At 45.6% G+C, this 24,832-nt stretch overlaps 1 protein-coding gene across 2 annotated transcripts; it reads right to left on the bottom strand.

The window, feature by feature from the left end:
- Window positions 1–2,771: 2,771 nt before the first annotated feature.
- On the bottom strand, window positions 2,772–10,481 carry RPS26 (ribosomal protein S26). 2 transcript variants are annotated; one of them, XM_085600286.1, is made up of 4 exons: window positions 10,329–10,481; window positions 6,831–7,008; window positions 3,881–4,029; window positions 2,772–2,852 (listed from the first exon to the last, which is right to left on the bottom strand). In XM_085600286.1, the coding sequence occupies exons 1-4, from the start codon at window positions 10,329–10,331 to the stop codon at window positions 2,817–2,819; spliced, it is 366 nt and encodes a 121-aa protein (XP_085456412.1). In that variant the 5' UTR covers window positions 10,332–10,481; the 3' UTR covers window positions 2,772–2,816. The 2 variants fall into 2 exon arrangements, with proteins under 2 accessions (XP_085456412.1, XP_085456413.1); XM_085600287.1 differs by having other exon boundaries at window positions 3,899–4,029; window positions 10,329–10,469.
- Window positions 10,482–24,832: the final 14,351 nt, after the last annotated feature.

Here is a 24,832-nt window from a genome sequence, read left to right as displayed (position 1 = left end):
GTCGTGGAAACATTTGGTAGTAACAAAGGCAAACACCAAGACACCAATACAATAAGAACTCAAATGAACCTTGCATACAATGAAAGTCTCAGCAGAATGCTTTGGAAATGTGATTGAGAACAGGCAGAAGACGTAAAGAGTGTCCTATCTTCACCCCACAGTAAGAGTATCTTTAAATCAAATGACAGAATTAACACAATCCGCAGTTAACTGCCCAAGTTGCACTCAGGACGCCCCAAATATACACACGTAAGATACTAGTATTGAATTCCATGCTCAAGAGGGTTAGTAATAGCGATGTAGTTCCAAATTTAAAGTTAGATGGCAAAAGAATTTCAGTAATTTAAGCACACGATGTGTGAGAGCATGAAACCATTCCTGACCGGGAGACATTACCCAAACAATGGTATCCATTTATAAGAGCTCTCATTTCGAGCAAACACTATACCATAGTTCGGCTGATGACATGGGCCAGGTAGGAGGACCGAGGGAGTTCTCCTTGACGAAGTAACAGATTGACTAAAATTGCAGAAGCCACCATTATTTCGATTGAGGAAGAGAATGCGAGCACTTTGATCTCCTCCCACAGAAATTAAGGGAATGCTTTCCTAATGGAATGTTCAAATGATACCATGGCTGCCTTTATGATCCTTGGCAGCCTACACATGAATCATCTATTATAATATTATGCCCATCACAATGCTATATATTTCCTACAGTGAGACACTACAGGAGTCGCCATCCCTGATCAGAAAGTATAAGGATATCCCAAATAGGGTATGGGATTCGGACTCAGATATGTTGCATTAATGTTCCACGTATTTGAACAGTGTTCTCTGCATGCTGTGTGTTTGTCTTTGCAGTGTCACAACCATCATGTGTGCCACCTTAAGACGGAGCTTTGCGGTGGACTGACTTGCTTAACAGGACAGGCCCATCTATGAAACCGGTGGTTGTCCTCAAGCACCACAAGATTTGGGGCAGGTGGTGTTCACACCATGGACTGGATGCCAGTATTGGCCGATTATTGTTCTTTACCTTATTTATTCTCTGGAATCCTTGCTGGCATGGACTGCGGACTCTTGTTTCGGCTTATCGTTTATGCTGTGCGATGTAAAACTAACTTTTGCTATTAAAAAAATGTTTTATCAGTTACCACCGAACTTAAGAGTAGACCACCAGACAAAGCTCTGTTTTTAGCCTAGGTGCAACGCTTGATATATGAAAGGGAGGTAGGACTTTTTTCACACAGAGTAGGGATCCTTCTCGAGCCCTGAAGAATGCCCAAGACCTATTTATGGTTATTAGGCGGTAGAAACATGTTGCCAAACTAGGAGGATGCAAGGGACATTGTACTCAGCAGCGTCCTCTGAATAGGTTACAGTATTTTTATTCAATCCCAAGTTACCAACCAATAAAGGCAATCTCTGTGGTATACCTTAAGGTATTTAATTGTATAAACTGGATCCTGGTAACATAATACGAATTTGTGAGGTAGAGTCCGCCCTGGTTACTATCTTACCAGGGTGGGAGGAGGTGGCTGAAGATGAAGCATGAGATCATCTCATCCAATATCTTGAGGATTTAAGTTCATGTGATCACCTACTAGAGAGAGGGGAGAAAAGGACATCAATACCTCGTGAAATAAGTCACCAGGGTTTTGTGGTTGTGCTTTTAAGGAAGCAAAGTGCAGTGATTCAAGTTTGAATTCAAGACAAACTGCTTGTAACAGATCTAAAGTTATTTGGCACATCCTTTTACTTTATCCAAAATAACCATCAAGAAATATATATTTTTTCTTTTACAGAGTGAACGACATCCATCTTTTATGCTTTCTTTGAAGTCTGAGCCAGCATATGTAACTCTCCTTGAAAGAATGTGTCAAAAGGTGGCCAAAAAACAGTAAGATCTGTATTGTCGTCGAGGCAGAACATAACTTCTGATGGGCTTTTGTATCCAACTAATTATCAAATTATTAAAAAGCAATAACACTTATAAATATGGTTACGGCATCTTTAGGGTACGTACTGAAATGGAGAGCCGACGTAACTGCTTTGCCTTTCAAGGAGACAAATGCGGATGTGGATGGTGTCAGTTACAGTCATTAACTTCCCCTGCTGGCGCTTGAAAAATTGAGGGGGGAAACAGTTATACTGCTCTACACGCGTTTCAGTGATGGACGAGCCCAAGCTTCTTTCCACTCCAAGCCATCCCATTTAGTGTGCAGTGTTCCTCTTTCTTCTGGTTTACATGGGGCCAATGTTTTGACTGTTTTGGGCGCAGCCACAACTATACCCACAGACGAACTGGCTCAGCAGGCTCACTGATTAGTGTTACATTTGATTAAGTCCCTTATGGTCATTCATCAGTGGAAGACAAATATCTTACCCCATTTCCTTATGGCATTCCGGGCTCTAAAGTAAACCAAGCTGTGCAAAATATTGTTTGGGTGACTTCCAAGTCCAAGTAAATGTGACCTGTCATATGCCAATCAATTTAAAAAACGTGTTTACAAATACGAGCGAGCTAGCAATTTGTTAATCCTAAACTTATGTGAACTGTACACATCTGCTATGAAGTGCCTAGCAAATGTAAATAAAGTTAGCATCCGTTTCAGACTTTCAAATGTAAGTTTGGAATAATTCCTATAGCAATGTATAGGGCATAAACCGTCAAGCATGCCAGTTCAAACTTTCTGCTGCAAACCTTTTTTCCTACTACCCCCCCCCCCATTAACTTTTTTTTTTAAATTAAAGTACAAACAAGAATCGCTGGGTGTACTTTTTATTTCAGAAATCTGTACAGAGCTATCATTCTCACATGGGCTTCGGTGGAGCACGGGGAGGCTGGCCCTGTGGGTATAAAAGAAACAAATTTAGATGTATGGTGCACAATGTTGTCGACCCACCACCCTCCGAAAAAACCCTGGTAAAGCAATTCACATACAACTACTTCACTCAACCTATGAAATTAACAGCCACTTAAATGGCATAACCTCCTAGAACCATCAAGACAAAATACAAAGCCATCCTGAAATGTTTTACAGTTCTGAAAGACTATGGTGACTGGTCATCAGTTTAGGCCCACAGAATGCGGTCACTGAACTCATTTAAATGTTGAAAACTACAGACAACGTTCATGCACAAAACTGAATAGAATAAGTATGTAATGACAATCAGATCAAGAAATAAGCTCGATGATTATTTAAAGCGATAGATTAATTGTTTGGCCACTCACAAAATGTGGATGGATATAGATGGTTTCAAATGTGAATTTGCCTAATCTAGCAAGAGCACTTAGGGCGAATTAACGTCTCACTAGCAACCAGGCAAACTATTTTCTACATACGAATTTTACAGAGTTATTTCACACTCTACAGGTAAAGTAGTGAGTTACCGTTTTGGGCACCAGCAGAAACAATGATTCTGCCAAATTTAAGACTATCAGCATAATGTGCCGTTTTGGGAGAGGAGCCTGCAGTTTCCCCTCGGACAAGAATCCACTTCGGAGTACGGGGCTTCATGGTGAGTGCTTAGAAATTACTCAATTTACAAGAATTTTTAAATCCAGTCTTTACGTAAAAGGACTCGACCTTACCTTCAAAAGCCTACCCCCTTAAACAAAAGCGCAGCTTAAAAATATGCAATTATGATGAAATTAACACCGGGAAAAACTATTAGATGCACCTACAGGTGGTGATTTATATCGGAGCTCAAAAACAGATAGGTGAACGAAGCAAAGAACAAAAGCGGGATGTTTGAGGGCTCTCCTTCACAGAGCTACATATCCACCCACAAGTACACCTTGTAGCTATAATTTCGAGCATGGTATAAAAACATTCCACAATGTAATCAAGTAAAATAAGCCCTATCATATCAACCTGTATAGGGAAACGTACCGCAGGCCTAAACCTGGGTGGTGGGGTACGGTCCTTGCGGGCCTCACGAGAGCGATTCCTGACGACCTTGCTGTGTATGGCACAACTGACGCAGTAGTGCAGCTTCACATACAGTTTGGGCAGCACGTATGCTAGAAGAACAGATAACATGGTTAGTGCACTGTTGACTGCAGACATGCATGGATTAGAACAAAGCCCATTAAGCGCAATACTTGGTGATATGCGTACCCTCACACTGGCTTGAATGTCTCAAATGTACTTTGTGGGCCACATCACAAATATTAGATACCCAGTCTCAGACATACTGGAAAGAACCAACAGCTACCCAAAAAGTTAACTAGGTACTTCTACCATGTCAAATCACAACACATACTCCTGCCTTCACCTGGGCAGAACAAAGCTGTGGATGCCATTGAACAGGCACCCTCATAGCCATAGGTATGGCATGGGCGAGCATGCAATGGTTCGGGAAAAAAATCCATATTCAAAGTTTTTAAAAAAGTGTCTACGGTAGACTTGCAAAAAAAGTATGAGCATCACAAAAGTATTTTTTTTAAAAACCTTTGTAGGTGCTGCATGATTTAACAACTTAACCTGTTAAATACAAACTTATGAATAATAAAAATAAAGATTAGCATAAAACTGAGCACACAGATGCACCAAACAAAACACCAGTCCACAACAATCCCATATGCTTAGACCCCACCCATCTACACTTGAAGTCATTTGGAATATGGTTTTATGCGGAAAACAAGCTCCTGCCATAAAAAGCACATGGCTGTACATGCATCTAGCTAGTGCAAGGCTTACATAATGCAGTTTCCACAAGCATTCTACTAGCACCCAATCAATCACAAGAAAACAGTATCTGAATTCGAGTTTTGGCGACATTCTGGGTTTTGAATGGAGCAGGCGCTTCCAGCGCTCAGCACTACCACCAATTAACGACAAGCATTTGCAATGCAATAGGTCTCGCATTTACGCGAGTCAGCTATTGGCACTGTAAATGACAATGCCCTTTATTTAGGTTTTGGTTTTTAAAACGTAAATAAAAGGCACTGTCGTTTACAATGCCAATAGGCTAAACTCTCGCAAATGCGAGACCTTTTGCATTGCAGGCAGAGAGACAGTAGATTACATTTTACTATCTGCGCTTAAAGCGCAGCGTCCCACGTCCATCAAGCGTGTGCTGCAGAGCTGTAGCACTGGGAAATGAGTCGGTCAGGAACCGTTCAGCCTGCGGCAAGTCAAGAAAGCAGTGACCAGAGGTGGTCACAAATGAGCACGACACACCCTTAAGTTAAGGAAGCACATATGAGCAGAGGTGATCAGAACTGCGCAGGAGAGACCCCCCTGCAGTAAGAGGCTCATTAAAGAAAATAGTGCTTACAGATTAAAGACGTACCCTGTAACACCGAAGCAAAAGGGCCAGTCCTCATGGGAGGTTACTAATGAACACAAGGCGGAACTAAGGAGGGACTAATGAGCCTATAAACGAATCAGAAGCCAGCATTTACGAAGGACAATGACAAGCCAAAGGTGGGCAGAGTGTGCGGGGCTTCAAAGCCTTACTCCACTACTGCATGCCTTGCAAAGCAGTGCATGCACTGCCCAGGCTCCACCTAAAAAGGGTCACAAATAAGCCCCATTTCAGGTCCTTAACTTAATGAAGAAAGCGGATCTTTCAACACAGGACACAAAAGTTAGGTCATCAATGTAGCCCGTGTTACATTTAGCAAGCCACGCCTTGTGAGAAGGATTCCCAGGTATGCTTGGGCTATCCCCTTTTTAGGTCTCGCCTGACCCAGCGCATGCCCTGGCGAGACGGCTCCAAAAAGTGCTACCAGGCCAGCCTAGAGCTACAGCGCATGTGCGCGGGCGCCACTTTCACCACGATTACTTTCACTTTGATGTTTGATCGCGATCGCAATCACTTTCACGGCCGCTTGGCATAGCCAATAGGTCTCGCTTTTGGGACCTTACAAGTGTTTAGTTCTGCAACTGTTGCATGACTAATCACTTATAAGGTCCCAAAGGAGAGACCTATTGGCTATGCCAATGCTTGTTACTTCAGCGTGTCGCTATTAGTAGGACTAAGCCTAAATGTGGTTCCCTGCACACAGTCACTGGAGCCAAGCTGTACCTGGCTGATTAGCTCATAACAAGGACGAAACAGGTCCTTGCTTGTAGTCCAGGTCAGGGAGGAGCTGGTTGGGCAGTTCGGGCTGGAGTGCTCCAATTGGAGCAGGGTCAAGATTGATTTGCATATGTTGGCTCCAAACTGGGGTGACACTTCAGAACGGATTGGGATGCAGCCCCAAGTAATTACCTGTGGGTGAGATTAATGCAAGCATTTTTTTTGCGCAGAGTTTTATATAGCGCGAACTTGACCCGAATCCAATCTGGTATCAGAACGCTTTACATAGCACCAGTTACGTTACATTAGAACACATTCATTCTTTGTTAGGCACAGGGAGATCAAGTGATTTTCCCAGTATCACAGGATGTTCAGCGTCATTACAGAGACTAACCCAGTTCCCCAGGTCCGAGGTCGAGCGGTCTAGCCTTTGCGCCAACTGGCACTCCTCCATCACTTTAGTATATTTTAGTGCATCCCCTTTTAGGGAACCCACCATTGTCAACCCACTTAAAAGTGCTGGGTAAATATCTTAAAAAGCATTAGATTGTTCAAGATTTATTTTAATCCTAAGGAGTTTAAAAATGTACGAAACAAAGAAGATAACCACTTTTGGGCCAAGAAAAACATGAACAGTTTCAAATTCAACTGCATGATTTAATCAGCTGCACTTTAACTCGTTAACACCAATCCACATGCAAGACTCACCCCCTACTCCACGAATCAAAGAACCAGAGGGGAGGTTTATGCATGAGGGGCACATGACCAAGCGTGCACCAACACAGTGGCACTTACATTCAAAGACACTGGCTTCAGAGATGTCCCTTACAGCTGCCGCCTCAACAATGTTCCTGATGACAAACTTCTTGATTGCTTTATCCTTGGGCACACAGCGAGCACAATTGGTGCAGCGGATGGGCTGTACATGCCCACGGCCTTTCTTGGCACGCCCGTTGTTCCTTCGCTTCTTAGTCTGAGAACAACAAACAAGGGTTATCAAAATAATCATAGCCAGCTACGGTCTAAGTAACCCCCGTTTCACTTCCAACAGTACAAAAATAACATTTGACAGTATGCAGTTAGGGTGTAAATCTCATTAAAATGATTAAACCCTCACATTTTCATGAGCAGTACAGTAGGCAAAAACGATGGCCTGGAATACTATATAGAGCGCTCGCCAGTACGAATATTTACAAGCATTCCTATCACCATTTGTGTATGATGCAAGGCCCCAAGTGCAAGTGTGTTCCCTGACCCATGTCCCTTGCTCACTGTGAGACAGGAGACAAGCCTCACAGACTAGGCTAAAAAGGCCCAAACTGCTCTGGGTTGCTAGTGTTCCTGTCTGAAGGTGGGCCTCATGTGGCAGCTCAGAACTAGCTTCATATGAGGAGCAAGACCAGTAGCGAATTCCATAAGGCGGGCCTAGGTCTATCTAGTGACATAGCTTGAGAACACATTGAGTTAATTGCTACTCAGTAATTGCCAGTCGTTTGGCCTGGCAATTCTCACACTACATTGTGTTTTAAGCAGCAAACCGGTAACAAACCACCCTAGAAAGTAAAGGTCCAAGTACATCCTGCTTCCCTCACAGCAACAGCAGGAAAATCGCTTAGAAAACTTGAGTAGCGAGTAAAACAAACAAAGTCTCACCATATTCACCACAAAAATTACGAAGCCTAGCCTTGTTCACCTCAATGTTTAACATAACAGGTGTATTTGTAAAGCGCACGTTCACCTGGAGGTATCTTGGCGCTGAATAACAGATGTTTCTTGTTACCCAACTCCATGGTACTCATTTTATCGACCTCAGATGGATGAAAGGCTGAGTGGAACCGACGGGAATTGAACCTGTGACCAGGAGGTCGAACACAGGCCCCTGCAGTGGAGGCATTAGTTCACTGAGCCAGTAGACCCTGCTAGTTATACTCTACGATGTTGCTACTACAGAAAAATAGCATACAATCTGTAGATTTGTGGTAAAGAACCCTGAGGACACCACCAAGCAGCTAAGAAAACGTGTTTTATTCTCAGAGATAACAGGAACGGACACTTCCCAGCTGGTCAGGGTATAACTCAGCCACTGGGGAATATTACGCTTTGAATCATCACATAGATCAGCAACACTTTCAGGTTCCACTTAACCCAAACGGTGAAACATCACAAGGGAAGTATAACACTCCCCCTTTGTTACAAAAAAAAAAAGCTATATATCTGAATATATTTCAACGCACAAAGTCTATTAAGTACCCAGACTCCTAGTACACCTGACGCACTGGGAACCTTCTCCACTGTCTCTGGAATACTTAAACTCCCAAAAGACGACAGTCCAGGACCATACCCACCAATATTGTTCCTTATGGCCCTACCAACATCTCCCAAGTCTTGTGCCAAAAGGTACCCACTACCACGTGGTAACTTCACCACAAGCTTTACCACCCTTCTGGCAAAGTGCCACTTGTCAAAAATTCCACCTTTCACCATTCTCCATCACAAAGTGATGAAAAACACTCAATCTTAAAGGGCCCTTTAAATTTTAGAGAGATCTCTGCCAATTCTCACCGACTTGACTCCCACCAAATAGCCCACTATGATGCGACCCCCTGTGGGGATGATTCCCTAACCTGAAGCTTGCGGCACTTTCCACCACAACACTCACTCCTTCATTCATGCAGGTACCAATATGGTTCCCGGAGACCTTCCACACATCAATTCAAAAGGAGACCTCCCACTCTGACCTTGCCTGGTAATGTATACGCCCACACCATTTTCTGCACTATGCCTCCATTGACACTGACCATCAGCATTATACCTTTCACAACCCTATTGGGTCTCTCACAAATACCATTTCCTTGTGGGTTGTGCAGGGAGGTGCGATGCTGAACGATACCACATCCCTTCAAGATGTTTGCATATCACACCAACTGTGTCCCATTATCTGTGATGAGAATGGATGAAACACCCTCTTCACAAAACAAACCGCCCATAAATCTCTTTTCCGTAGTAATCTCCATCACAAACTTCTCACAATCACTCGGAATAAACATCCACCGCCACAATAGCAAATATGTTGCACAAGGTTGACTCGTCTATGAGCCCAATAAAATTCAAACAAATACACCATACTTCAACTGGATCGTTAATGTGCCACATGTCGGTACTGGAACCCACCTTCAAACTCTTCTCACTCACCTAGCATACTGTACACACCTCCACCCAAAACACCACATTCTTCTAAACCCGGCCACCAAAAATTAGATTTTGGACTACACTGGGTTAACATCTGCCCCCAAATAACCTTCACGCACAAGCGCCAAAAGCTCTCCTTAACCTAAACAGTGTAACAAACCTATCCCCCACAGAAAGACAACTCCGCTAACGCTTCAAATAAAGTGTGCACCGACACAGCAACATAACTCTCCCTCCTAGACCCTTGATTTATCAACCGCATCACATCACTAAGAACACCATCCGACTCCAATTCTTGGCACCATTCTTCAGCCATGAACGCCCCTTCCCCAACCACAATTGATATCTTCCACAGAAGCGACAGCACCATCGTTCTCAGAATCGAACACTTTCGGGTTCCACTTAACCCGAACGGTACTACATCACAAGGGAAGTACAACAATTTAACAAGTCACCAATAAAACAGTAAAGTGGCATCTACTGTGACATGCCGGTCGCAGAATCTCGATACCAAACTCAGGTATATACCCCAAAGGTCCACTTGTCGAGCATCATAGGGCAGGCTGTTGAAAGAGCTGTCACGCAAGTCATGCCACAAAAACTAATTTCTGCAATGGAACGTTATAAAAACGTCAGTACATCTTTAAGCGTACTAAGGGTCCCCATCCGTACACAGAACATTAAGTCCAATAACGCAGCAGATACAATCGTACTATTTTTGATGTACTCTAGCCACAAATACCATACCTCGAGGCCCGCGAAAAAGCAGACAGACGGACAAATGCCCCAAAAAACAATATTAATTCTTTTGGATTAATTAAACATATCACTATTGAACGCAAAGAGTGATTATAAAATTGTTGGTCTCAGGAGTTGCCACCCATTTCCCTGAGAAAGAATCGCGTTATTGGTCCGGAGAGTAGAGAGACTGCAATACACCTAAACCGGGAACGAAACACGTATTGTTCAACGGTTAACTCGCGGACAAGAAACGATGACGCCCGCTAAAGGCGGCCAAACAGCTTCAAAACGACACCGTTAAGACCCCCCAACCCCCTGCAACCAACCACTCAATCCCTCGTGCAAACAAAGTCGCCTTCTCACCATCTTGGATCCGAGGGCTGAAAGAGGACCGGAAGTAGACGCGTTTAACTTATATAAGCTCCCTCCGCCGACAGGAAGAGACGTTTTAAAAGCTTCTTAACCTTTCTCTCCCTCACTGACTACTTCTTCCCAATATTAAATCCAGGTCTCTGCAAGCAATCGCAGCGAGTGTAGCTAGAAACGAAGTAGAGAAGAAGAAACACTGAGCAGAGGGGATTCATTTATGCCTAGCGGCGGAAGGATACAGAGAACAAACCCCTCAACATAGTAAAAGGACTGCATTTGACATCAACTCGTCTCCTGCCTCCAGCATGAGCGGCAGAATTAAAGTGGCCATCTTGGAATGGAATGCACCTTTAATAGAATACGTTTTAACGCAGGGTCTCTCTGCTCCAAATTAATTGTTGTCCCTCGCATTATGATGTGTGCTCCTTTTTAAGACGAGCTGCAGCCATTTTTCAATGGAATACAATTAAAAAAGATTCAGCTTGCAGCAACTTGACAACAGTTGGACTTTTCCCGCTTTACTGTGAAACATTCTCAACAGATCTGTGCAAATGCTATGATTACTTACCGGTAATCCCCATTACTCTTAGTCCTACTCGCCCTCGACCCAGTCATTACTAATGAGGTATTCCACTTGACAGGAAACAAAACAGGAAACGCTTTTAGGCTCCATCCCCCCTCCTGCCAGGGGTTATAAGTACATAGCCAACAGAAAGCACATCCTGTTTTGTTTCCTGTCGGTGGACCTGACGGGGATGCTGGGGTAGGTGCTGGGCACTTACCTGCTTCGTGTTGTCCTGTAGTTTCCTCCTCTGCTGGGCTCTGGGGGTGCTCATGGGCCTTCGTGGGAGCTACTTGAGTCGGGCTGCTTGGCTTCCTGGACTCCTTCGGGTTCCTGGTTACCTGTTCTGCTGGGCTGCGCTGGTTTCCTGGGGTCCTGTTGTTGGGTGAGTCCTTCCCTGCTGCGCCTCCATGGGGCTTTGTGTTATATTTTTTTCTGCCGTCCGAAGTATTTCCAGGAGCCTAGTGCCTGCCGATCGTACGGGTGTCTTTTCTGTGCCTCATTTTATGCATGTGACACTGTGGGCTAATGGTTAGGAGCTGGGACTCTTGCTCTCAAGTTTCCGTGTTCAATCCCCGGTGTTTCTGGCGAGGAAGTCGTTATGCCCTAATGGTGATGGTCTGAAACGCTTGCCCTCAGGGTCGAGTGTTCAATTCCTGGTAGTTCTTCTTTTGTTACAATATTGCCGCTCGGACGCGGACTTTGCGGAGCGCTCGGGGTGGGAACGGGCGCTCCGTGTGCCGGCTGCTTCTCTTTCGGTGTGCTCGGGTTTGGCCCGAGTGCTCCGCGGTGCTGTTTTCCAGGCAGCTCTGGCGCGGCCTTTGTGGAGCCCCCGAGGTGGGGTCCGGGGGCTCTGTGTGCCGCGTTTTCTTTAGGAGCACTCGGGTTGGGTTCCGAGTGCTCCGTTCGGCTTACCTGTGTCCCGCTGCCGATGTGATGCGCCCGGGTGGGCTCCGGGTGCTCTGCTGCTCCATAGTGCTCTGTGCCTTTCGCACTGGGGCTTGACGAGTTTTCGGCCTTCGGCGGCTGTAATGAGTGGTGTTTTGAAGTCTAGGGATTGGCCACGCCCCCTCCCGCCTCGCTTTTGGTTCAGCTCAGTTGTTTTCACTTGCCAGATTGATTGTGGACGGTTTCCGGCTTGTTTTTTGTTTAAAGAGGGGGGGGGGGGGGGTCGCATTCTGGTCTGTTCCTGCTTTTGTTGGTTGTGTGCGCTGGGTCGTGTTGATGACGCTTCCTTGGGGGCGGTGGATCTGAAAGGCAAATATGTTTCCAAGGAGTTGTTGCCTGACCTTCTTTCTCATGTGCGTGAGAACATGGGGTTTCCTGATGATGCTGTGGCCAATACTTCCTCGGATGCTGTTTTAACGCAAATTCGGAAGCCTGTTACTACTTCTCTTCCTATCCATCCCTTTGTAATGGATGTCCTCTTGAAAGAATGGAAGGATCCGGATCACATTATGATGCTGCGCTTCAAGTCAAAACTGTATCCTTTACAGGACATGGAGGAATCGTTTCCTGAGTTGGTGCATGTGGATTCCATTGTTGCAAGTTTGGTGGGTCGTCCTTCTATGGCGGATGATAACATTCTACGTGATGGTGTGGATAACAAGATTGACTCTGCGTTGAGGAAGTCTTATGCTGGTTCTCACCTTGCTATCCGTTCTGGTGTCTATGGGGCTTATGTCGCTCAATCACTGTTGACTGACTTTAAGACTTTGTTTTCCATGATGCAGGAGGGGGGCAGTTGCCCGGACTTGCTAGAATCCATGGAACATCAGGCCAAATTCCTCTCGGACATTGCCTTCGATCCTATGCGTGCTTCTGCCTTGTCCTGTCGTTCCTCCATTGCTGCTCGTCGGAATTTGTTGCTGAAGGGTTGGAATACGGATGCCGCGCAGAGGTCTATGGCTTTGCGTCTGCCCTTTACTGGCCCTCATCTCTTTGGGGACGCTCTTGAGGATAAGCTTAATAAGGTGTTCAAACAGCGAAAGCATTCCTTTTCCTTCCGTCGGCAGCTTTCTCGTAAGGATTTTTCTTTTTCTCATGCCAAGTCTTTTCATCAGCCTTCCAGGTTTCAGCAATCCTCCTTTAAGGGCCCGAGAGGTGCTGGTCGGGGTTTCCCCCGGAAGTTCCAGAAGAAGCCTCCCCGTGATGCTGGACTGGGGCCGCAGCGTTCCTGACTATGCTGCCCCGGAGGTTGGTCACGCTGGTGTTGCGCCCGAGGTTGGTGGGAGGTTGCTGTTGTTCCTTCCCGCTTGGCATCTGACGACCTCCGATCGGTGGGTGCTGGATGTCCTGGAACGGGGGTATCGGATCGAGTTTCTGTCCCTTCCTCCTCCTCGGGCATGGTGGGACTCTGACGCCCTTGAACCAGTCTCGACATCAGTCTTTGGTAGATGGTGTTCACACTTTGCTCTTGAAGAAGGCGATTGTGCCCGTTCTCCGGTTGGAGTGGGGTCTGGGGACCTATTCGATTGTCTTTCTTGTTCCGAAGGTCACAGGCGGTTTTCGGATTGTCATCAATCTCCGGAGTCTGAACTTGTTTGTCCGGAAGATCCCATTTAAGATGGAGACCTTGCAACGGGTGATACCTTTGATTCAGGCCGGCTGGGTGTTTGCTACGCCGGATCTCCAGGACGCTTATCTTCATGTGCCTGTGGCTCTGGAGGATCAGATGTTCCTGCGCTTCTGCCCGGAGGGTCGTCATTGGCAGTTCTGTGTCCTTCCATTTGGTCTCCGGTCTGCTCCTCTCGTGTTCACCAAGGTGGTGGCTCCCTTGGTGGCCCATCTTCACCTCCTGGGTGTGTCAGTGTTCCCTTACCTGGACGATTGGCTGCTCCAGGCTCCTTCCCCCGCGGTCCTTTCTCAGCACCTGTCCTTGACCAAGGTGGGCAAGGTATTCCTCCAGGCCAAGGGATACCCAGGCCGAGAACCGCCCCAGATCCTTTTCCCTTTAACCCTTCCCGTCTCGCCTTTCCGTTCATAAAGTGCTGTCTCTAGATTATAGATATGCAGGAAGCGCACCTTCCAGTTGAAAGGTCGGGGACAGGAGATCAAGTCATGATGAAGCTACACTTAGCCTAAACAAGCATTTGCAATGCAACAGGTCTCGCATTTACGCGAGTTTGACCTATTGACATTGTAAATGACAATGCCTTTTATTTTTGTTTTCGTAAAAAGGCATTGTCATTTACAATGCCAATAGCGTAAACTCGCATAAATGCGAAACCTATTGCATTGCAAATGCTTGTTATCCTCTGTCTCTGATGTGACATTGTGTCTTGTCATTGTTCGCTGTTATCCTTTATTAAGGGACTTGTTGCAATCTGTGGAAATTTGACTTGTTCAATACTGGAGCACAATAAACAGACTTTCAATATTAACAGCTTTTCTCCATGTTTTCATAAGTATAGCTGAGATTTGTGCACAATTCACCAAGGGGGTACCGTGAGGGAATAAAGGTGCTACCACTTGTTAGTTAAAGCACCTAGAATCTGCAGAAACACGGTATGAAGCGCTATAAAAAAGCACGTTGCTGATATTAATATGTGCTGAGAGAGCTCCACGCACAATGAATGAGTTTGCTTCACCTCCCCGGGGACCAGGTTTCCGAGTTAAACTGATTGTTGTCTCGTGTAAGTGTGTGGGTGTGCCCCACACACAGCTGGGAGACCTGACACACTCCTGCAGGACACTCTCATACACGAGGGAGGTCTGACACCACAGAGAGGATGGCGGGGCACTGATCACGCTGAGTGCTGGCGGAAGTGAGGGTGGCACAGGTGCATGGGCATTCTTGGGGTTCGAGGTGCTGCATGCGGCACTTTTTATATGTACACGCATCGATATTGTACACCATGGCATTCACCCTGTTAATAAACATGGTGGGGACCAAATAAGGCCTGTGGGTTTGAGTAAGTGATGAAGGGAATGGCCACGTCACTAGTTGATGCAGCGCAGAGATACCCTGTATGGGGTGATTCAGGCGCTATATAAAACCCATAAATAAATAAAATAAATAAATAAAATGTTGCTATATAAATACAGGTTGAAAGCACGAAGAACAAGTACGCCTGTGGTGTGAAGAAGCAATCAGTGGCGAAAAAAGGTTCTCCCACTCCACTAGCATAACGCACTGAGGTCATACCGCAGAGCTTTATGGCTTTCTAATTGTGTAGCTGAAAGAATGGCTCAGTGAGCTGAATGCTCTAAAGGTCGGGCTTCGGACCTTGAAAAAGCAGACACAATATTCAATTTTTCTAAGGTGGATAAATACAGTACCATAAATAGGGTAATAATGGCATCTTTTATTTACAGCGCTTAGGAATGGGAGAAGCCTTGTATTTAATGCTGTGTTTATCATGAAAATTAGTTTTTGGTAGCTGAGCATGGCGATGATCAGCAAAGATGAGCATTATCAAAGCTTTACAAATGTCCCAAAAGTGACATCTCTGTGCATGCATGGTGCAACAAGGATCACATATGCACTACTGGATCTCCGTGGATTTCTTAGTATTGTGTGGACCTATCACTCTCTCAGGAATGGATTTGTAGTGGGTGGTGCTGATCAGCACACATACCTAAAACACATGTTGCACTGGAAACATGATAGTTGGCACGGTCCTGCAGACTAAAGGCTTTGAGGGTTAATGTGCCTGCTGCAAAGCTCTGCACGTAAACTGTGATTCTAGTATCCGTATCCTAATAAGAGAGTACAGTGGAACTAATGTTTTCTGATTAATTTCTCATACAACATGCTGCTCACACGTTCCTATCCCGGAAAGTATTTTTTTAATTTATTTTATTGAAATTCATCATTACAACACATCAGCAGCAATAATTTCAAAATCATTTGGTATAAAGACTATCTGGACGTGTCCCTTTATGCAATGGTTACGTAATACTTTCATGGCTGTGTACAAACCATATTTACATTTAACAGATTTCTTGTACGGCTTACTAATTAATTCTTCTCCGCCGATAATATGAGTGGTAATTAACACTCAATATTACACTCTAAAAGAATTCTGTTTTATTGCGTGGTTCATAAATGCCCATTATTAACATTTATATGGTGTTATACAAATATTTTTGCATGCCATGTTGTGGGTTGGTTTATTTGAGCAGCACATGTAAAAGGAAAATATTAATATCCCATTCAAACTAGGGTTGTTCGAAACTGCATCCTTTTTACTCGCGAATTTTCATGAAATTGCATGAAAACGTTGCAAACTTTTAAGTGAAATGTTATTTGCCGGTATCACGAGTCAATTTTTTATCCCCCCATCACCTTGAGTAAAAAAAATCTTGCAAGCTACTGGCAGGACACTATTTCGAAAAGAAAATGTCTTTTAGCAAGACAATTCCTGTGCAAACCTATCTTACATACCTCCACTATGGTTGAAAGGTACTAGTTACTTACGGCATGCAAATGTCTGCAAATAATGTTTTGGCGCCACTCAGAGGCCAAAAGCCAGAATGACGGACGACAATTCTAAATGTTTGATGCATTGAAAACAAGAAATGCCGTGCTTTCTCCCCCAAAAAAGTCCCCAAAAAAAGTGCCTAGTGTCACGCCGCCAGTGAAGCCTCCAGTCTGCGCGTGCACATCTTCTGTCCCTTCTGTCCCACCGCATGCACATCGGAATCGTATTGATTCCAAAAGGCCCTCAGCATGGCGAGACCTAAAAACAATATAGCAATAAAAATAGGCTTCCCCAACCCCATTATCTGATTCAATTGTCCCCAATAACATAAACTGAGGTCACAGGGATATGTTAACTTTAAGTACATCGCCCAAAAAGTCTGCTATTTCCTGGCCCAGTGGTTTTAGGCTTAGGCAGGTGGAGAACATGTGGACCAGATCTGCACCGGATGCCTGACATCTAAAACAACAGGTCCCCAGGTCACCCCGTCCCCACCCCATTTGGCAACTTTTGCTGGTGTTATATATAGGTCAAAAAGTGTTTTATAGTGTTGGGCTTGCAGATTTGCTGAACACAAAATTGACCCACCCAACTCGAGTGATTTCATAAAAGCCAGAGTTCAACAACTCGAGTATCCCCTGCCACTTCATTTCATGCTTATCCAGGTCGTCCGGAACTCCTTCTAGCAAACAGCCATATAATTGTGAGATGGAGGGGTTTGTGCCATTTGTTAACATTTCCATTAGGGGAATCTGCTTGAAGCCGGCCGCGACACCCGCCTTCCTTAAAAGAAACTCCCTCAGCTGTAGATATTTAAAAGAAAATCCCGAGGGCCGATGTTGAATTAGCCCCAGCCAAAAGATCCCCTTTCCTACCAAAGCCCCCTGTTCCCACTTAGCTAAACAATCATCCTGAAAGATCCTAGGGAGCTGATTGTTCCTGAGCAAAAGAGTGTACCTGCTGTATCTTCCCACCCCCAGTTCTTTACAAACACATACCCAGTTCCGAAAAGCAGTGATCAGGGTCTAAAAGCCGAGTTCTTTTAAAATAGCTCAGCTCCAAAAATGTCAGCAAACAGCCATTTGCGGTTGTACCAATCAAAAGTTTGAAGATTGAGGGGACGTAGCCTGGAGTGTCTCCCTCCCTAGCCTTGTCATTGAATGAAGGACCATATATTGAAGCCCTGCCGCTAAGTAGTATAGTTTGAAATTGTGGAGCCCCCACCCCCCCTTTCTCTTGGTAGGCACAAAAAAGCATTAGCCCTTCTAGTCCTCCCATAAAACCAGATAAATCTAGCCACCAATCTAGCCATCAGTTTAAACTAGTCTGTCAGGGTCTGCTGGCCGAAGCGCCTACCATGTTATGTTATAGCGACTTGTATAGCGCGCGATTACCAAATAGGTGTCCTGGCGCTATCCACTACTCCCTAATCCAGACAGGCAAAACTAATTACCAAACAGCCAGGTCTTCAGCGCCTTCCTAAAGCACAGTTGGCTATCCATACGTCTCAGATGGAGAGGCAGCCCATTCCATAGTTTAGCTGCACAAAAGGAAAAGCTACGTCCTCCCCAGCGGGGCCTGCTCGCCATGTCAGGTCTAATGCGTCAAAGACTACACTACCCATGATGCCCACGGCAGAGGCTCATGGGTACTTCAGGAAGTTCAAGCACGTCGCCCGAATTCTACTCTGTTCTCGTTTCCTGGATCCTTGTCTGCTGATCAAGTTTCGGATGAATGGTGAACCGGCACAGCAGGAATCATTGTTCCCGCAACTTCAGAGATAATTGGAGTGTGTTCGCAGGGCTCTGCACGCACTTGCGGCGAGACGTGGTGTCTACGCCATTTTGGATGACCGGCGTCCTCGTGGGATCGGCTTCAGGCATTGCTGACCCTGGATTTCTAGAAGGGAAAAAACAGGGTTGCATCCAGCTATGCGGCGAGGCGTTGCTTCTCAATTTAACTATTGGCTTCACGGCTAGGAGCCGTATTGAGGCTGAAGAGTTACTTACATTGGATTGGAACCGGGATTGGTTCCAGTTTGTATTTTGTTGTTTTTTGTGGCGTAATTTTTTCCTTTAAAGAAAAAGAACTTCTGGCTTATTGTGGATTGGCGTTCATTGTGAACGTGAAGACGTACTAGTGAGCCCGGACAAGGAACTTTTGCTTTGGTTGTTTTCTACTCAGTATTACAGTGCTTAAGTAGTATAATTACTGGGCATGACTTTTGAAATCAAGAAGATACCCACTCATTATAGTTACATCTCCTAAACTTGGTTTTCCTTTCTTGCTTGTGAAGGGGTATGTATGTCATGTGGTGATTTCACATTTGGTATATTAGTACAGTACAAAAACACATCTACTAGAAAGTAATTAAAACTATTTTGTTCTTGTTTTAATACGTTCATGTAGGGAGAAATACATAGATGGCGTTAGCTCAGAAATTTTGTCTTTTAGAAGAACGTGCTATGTTTTTAAGATATTTACGGATTCTTAGTGAGACATACTGAGAGTAGCCATGAATGTGTGATCTATTTGATTCATTTCTTTGGTTCTCCACAGGTTAAATTTCCTGCAGTTCCTTTTCCATACCCCTATCCCTCGCTTGACCACCGCACTACTCTGTGTATCTTTCTATTTATGGAGTTGGGGAGGTCAGGAGGTGGAAAACTTTGTGCATCGTTCCAGTTCTGAGGAGTTCCATTCTGCGGGTCCGACACAGTCATTATGTATCTCTAAGGGTATTGTGTGAAAAACGTATAATAACTTTGGCAACGCCATCATTTTAACAAGGTTGCACCTCCCCATTATTGAGAGTTTAAGATTGTCCCAATGATTAAAATCCTTCTTGACTTTTTCCATGATAGAGGACAAATTTAAATTGGCTATAGTATCTACCTTTGGTGTGATACTTACTCCCCGATCTGTTGCTTTGTCAACAATCCTACTGTCTGAAGTAAAATTGATTATCAAGACCTGAGTTTTAGCCCTGTTCAACGAGAACCCTGATTGATTCCCAAATTCTTCAGCTGTCATTTCCACAGATCACAGAGCCCTGTCAGGATCAACGGTGATTATTGCCACGTCGTCAGCATAGGCCAACATTTTAGTGTCCCAGCCCTGAAGACTAACAGGGTGGATGTCCGGAGAGGCTTCCAACCACCTAAGAAAGGGATCTATATACAGTGCAAACAACAAAGGGGAAGAGGTGCAGCCCTGTCTCGTTCCCATTTCGATCGACTCTCCCCTCCATGATTTGCAGTATATCAGTGGGGTTAGGATACATTAACTGTATTGCCTTAATGAAGGATGTCCTCAAGCCATGAGCCTCCATGGTCGTCCAGAGATAGTCCCATGATACCCTGTTGAAAGCCTTCTCAGCATCGAGCAAGGTGACCCCCATAGGCTTCGCAAGGACCTCAGTGGCATCAAATAAAGAAATTACTCGCCACACATGCTCCACAGTTCACCTCCCCTGGATGAAACCGTGCTGCCGGGCTGAGACAAGATGCTGCACTGCTTAACTGACTCGCGAAGATCTTCGAATATAGCTTTACACTGCTGTTTGAAAGAGTGATTGGCCTATAAGAGCCCAGGGCTCTAGGATCCTTGCCTTTCTTTAAAAAAATACCAATATTACATGTGCCCCAGGAGCCTGGCGGTGGTGCCCCTTCTCTAATTTCCTTAAACAGCCCAAGCATTTCCTGATGGATTTCTTTATTAAAAAACCTTATAAAACTCTAAAGGAATATTATCTGTTTCTGTGGCTTTTCCTGATGGGAGAGCTTGGTAAGCCACCTGAAACTCTTCTAATGAGATATCCGCCCCCAATTGGAGTCTGTCATTCTGGGTTACCCTAACACTAGGCACAAAATCCTCTGAGACCTGAGAAAAGCCCGTAGGGGGAGCTTTGTAGAGATCGGAGTAAAATTCCCTAAACGCCTCCCTGACTTCACTAGGATCCATCACTACTCCACCTTGCATGTCCCTTATCTGGCTAATGTGCCCCACAGCTTGCTGTTGCCTAACCCTGACTGCGAGGAGCCGCCCCACACATTCACTGCACTCATAACATTCTTGACTCTTGGCTAGGTACCTCCCTGCAGTCTTTTCCACAGTGAAGTCATTCAAACATGCCTTGGTTATGGCTATTAAATTCGACACTGGAGTCAGAACCCTCCCAGTTGCTACTGCGCGAATCAATTCTGATTCTAGGAGACTACGTTTTTGGTATAATTCTCTAATCTGTCCCTGTCCTCTCATTTGTTTAGCCTGATTGAACCCCAGGGTTTCACCCCTTACCGCAGCCTTGAAGGCATTCCAGACCATTCCAGGAGAGGCACTGCCCTTTTTGATAGTAAAATATCCCATAATACAACCATTCATATGGTTGAGATATTCTGGATCAGACAAAAGTGCCCTCTCAAATGACCACTTTCCAACCACCCTTCTTATTCCATCAAGTGGGAGATCAACAACAATAGGGTTGTGATCAGACATTACTCTGGGAAAGAGTTCCACCTGAGCCCCCTTAAGTAAGACCGGTGACATCAGAAAATAGTCCATCCTGGCAAACTTGCCATGGGGGGCTGAGTAATAAGTATATCCAGTCTCAGAAGCTTTCAACGTAGGCCAAATATCAATTAAAGCAACATCTCTCAAGAGATTTTTAAAAGACCTCAAAGTTTGCAGCTGGCACCCAACGCTAGAAACTCTGCTGCCCCCAGGCCCTTCTCTAGACCCAGTTAAATATAGATCCCCACAGACACATATGGTTCAGGCCAGGAAGGCAATTCCATAGCTAAAAAATTCAATAGGCCAGGGTCACCTAAAACTGGGGCATAAAGTGAGCACAGTGTAAAAGCACCATTGCCAGCTTGCACTCCATTAACACCCATCTGCCATACTTTTCCGCTGCTTAATGACCCAGAGTAACAGCATTTCCTTTAACAAAAATAGCTACCTCCTTAGTCATAACATCCTGGCTTCAAACCTAGAGAGTTCGACACAACACTAACAACCCATGCTATATGGGTCTCCTAAAGGCAACATATATTTGCTTTTAGAAATGTAAGATGTTTGTGCAGCCTTCTCCTTTTAGATCTATCCTTAAGCCCACAGATATTGATAGTGGCAATACAGAGCTTAGCCATCCCCCGAAAGATTGTTCTAGCCACCAGCAATGTCCCCCCAAAACTGATAGAATCCCTATAATGCCGAGACACAGTCCTCCACCCGAACTTATATTCAAGTCTCAGCCTGTCCTTCAGTGCAACCAAAAAGACCAACCTTCTAAAAGTTCCTTGTTGCAGTTTAGATGCCACTTCATCCAACCCCCTTCCCGACACTCTTGCCCCCAAAACCCCTGAAACCTCCCTCCCCCACCCAAAATTCCCCCCTTCTCTGCCAATTAAAGCAGCCAGACCAACCAGGTCTTTGTGATGGAGATGGGAAAAGACACCGCCAGCTCCCACCCCTAACCCCTCCTCCACCCCCCCACACCAATGTGATAACGTGAAAGATACTGCCCACGAGAACCTAAGCCCCCAATATACAAAGAACAAATAATACTAGTAATTCTGAGGAGAGACCCAACTATGTTTAGCCTACCTCGCAGTCTCCTGATATAACAACCCATGAGTTATATATTGCTTCTATCTGCCAGAGCCTGCTCAAGATAGTCTCTAGCTTGTATTTCAGAGGTAAACTTTTTTACAGCTCCTCTAACTTTTGTTTTCAATCTTGCTGGAGCCAGCAAAATAGCCTCAAAGCCGGAACCTTGATAAGGCTTAATGACCTGCCACAGACGCCACCTAGGCACTACTCTTATGTGGCTTAAGTCAGGGCACACAACAAAGGAGGACTCTCAGTATTTCCTTCTTGCCTTTGGCCGAGCCTGCTCAAAAATGGCTTGGCGTAACAGGAAATTTTCCGAAAAGGACTAAGATGGCCCTTGGCTGCTTCTGAACTCGGCTGGCATCTGTAGATCTGTGGAGTATTAATAGAAACCGGGGATCCATGTGAACTTCTTGTTCCCAATCCCATCCTACAAGATCAGGAAAGGCTTCCTTGAGAAGATCCAGCATAAAGGATCGAATATCGTCCCCTTCCACGCCTTCCTTGATCCCAAGAAAACGAAGATTGTTTCTTCTCTGGTGATTTTCCAGATCTTCCAATTTCCACATGACATCAGTCATTTGGGCATTGTGGGACATGGTCTGCTCTTTGACAGCAACCAACTCAGTCTCCAAAACGGTTGTTCTCTCCTCTATACTGTTAAGCCGCTCATTAATCTCAGAGCATGCCTTCCCGACTTTCCATTTTTTTGTGGCCTGCCTAACTTTTTCCCTATCCACACGGGTCTCAGCACAATGCTCCTTGATCGAGTCTAAGATCAGGGCCGGAGCGGGATACATAGTTACTGCCTCTATAGCCTGTGATGCACACAGAGCAGTTTCTGCCTGGCTAGTCCCATTTCAGCCTGCTGCCAGTGGTGGACTTCTCCCTGTTCTTTCATGAGTCTTTGTTGCCCTTAGAGCTCCTACTTGACATTTGGTGCTTAAAGGCTGTCTCGGGTGCTTCAAGTGTGCTAGAGCCTTATGCTGAAGAACTGTACCCGGCTTCACTTTGACTAGAGTTAGAGTCCTCCGAGCTAGAATCATCAGTGAGCGAAAAGAATTTATCAGCCCCATCAGATGTAAGATCAGCTTCTACCAGACCATTAGTTTTCGTATTACTGTCCAAATCGCTCATGGCCCCACCGGGAGCCAAAGATCGAGAGTCATACGTAACTCTGCGCTCTTTCCCTGGGGCTCCCTGATTCACCTGTCTGGGGGTACTGACCACTTCTCTCTGTTCACTGGTCTCCCATAGTGAGGGTAGCCCCAACTCAGATGACAAAGAGCCCCAATCGGCTGCTGCCTCACCTGCACCTCGGTCTCCTTCCACTGCGCCGGTGTTATCTCAGATCGGTCGTCTGTTACAGGGCCAGTGCTCTGGCCTGACTTGTCAAGCTCCTGGAGTACTTCCTGAGCTGGCTGGCCCCTGCCTCCATCCTTAACCCTGAAAAAGGCGGTGAAAGCTGACTGCGGTGGCGCCAAAGATGGGACAAGACTGTCTTTGCTGGACCCCGAACCCTCCTCCTCAGAGAATTGTGTCGCCCCATGTTTTTTGACCAAAGCTTGAGTGCGGTCTGGCAGATTCTTCTTCCTCCCTGCCCCCATACTCTCCAGCCGGTTTATGGCAGCACGAGATTCACTTGGCTTATCTGCGTTCTCCTCGTTGTGAACAGGGGGAGACTCCTGTCTTTGATCCATGCACCTGTACAGCAGCCCGCGAGGATGTCTCCTTAGGTTGTTTAGCAGTCTTGGGAGCCATAGTACAGAGCGTCAAGGAAGCTAACCCACAAGGAGAGCTTGACGCTGTCTTCAGGGCTGATCGGGAATATCCTGTAGGAAGACCCACTCAAGACGCGGTTCAGGGATCGGGTCAGCCTCCCTGCCAGAGCTGTCAGCGCTCTGACACACTCCTCCAAGTTTCCACCACGCTGGGCTCAGCAAACATGCCGTGTCAGAATCCACTCATTCTGCTCAGCCCACGCTCTACACTCCAGGGGCTTTGAGGAATCACCGCGCCATCAGCTGCCGAAAATACTGCTGACGAGATGAGATACTCCACACAAACACTGAACGGAAGATCGCCTTCCGCCCGCACAGCAGTCGCTCCATAATGCACACAGCTGCAGAAGAACAGAGTGCCAGAACAGAGGCCACACCCTCCGAGACACTTCCCAGACAGCACCCAAGTGAAAAAAACATTGAGGGCTCTGAAGAATCACCGCGCCATCGGGCACCAAAAACACCGCTGGCAGGTAAGGCCGTCTGAAGGGAGGTGGAGGGGACCGGGGTAGGAGCTCCGCCCAGGGACTCCTATGTGGCTGCCATCTTGCTTTCCCCACTGCTTATAAAATTTCCCCATTTATAATGTGCTTATTAGTATCATTTTCACATCAGATGTGTCCCACTGTATTGTTGGCGCCAAGTAATAAGTAGGCCCTCCTTTGTGTGTGATCTGGAAATACAAATGAGAGGAATTACCCCAATTGTAGAAGGAATAATTGCAGCAGTACAAATGTACCCCAGAGGAATAAAACATTTTCTAGCATTTGCAATAAGAATTTTTAATTCTATTAATGACACGGAGGCAAGGATTATGCTTCTCTTTCTATGCTTTCTTTTTTCAGCAGCCAATCAGAAATTAAAACTCAAAACACTACATATTACAGGAATAACCATAGTCACATGCACCAAAAATAGAGCTCACAACCTTGTATAATTCCAGAAATGCCATCTTGTGTCCTCTTTCTTTGCCTAGATACGGGAAATAACTGTTCATCACTCCGGAATCCCACAACGAAGGAACCTTGCGAACTTTGAGAAACAAACCAGGGCTCAACAGGAGACCCAGTCGAAGACCCCTGCTCCAGGGTATCGCCGACCCCTACTTAAGACGAA

The sequence above is a fragment of the Triturus cristatus genome, chromosome 4_2, assembly GCF_964204655.1.
Source record: "Triturus cristatus chromosome 4_2, aTriCri1.1, whole genome shotgun sequence".
In the NCBI taxonomy this organism is placed as follows: domain Eukaryota; kingdom Metazoa; phylum Chordata; class Amphibia; order Caudata; family Salamandridae; genus Triturus; species Triturus cristatus.
This window is presented reverse-complemented; position numbering and strand designations above follow the sequence as displayed.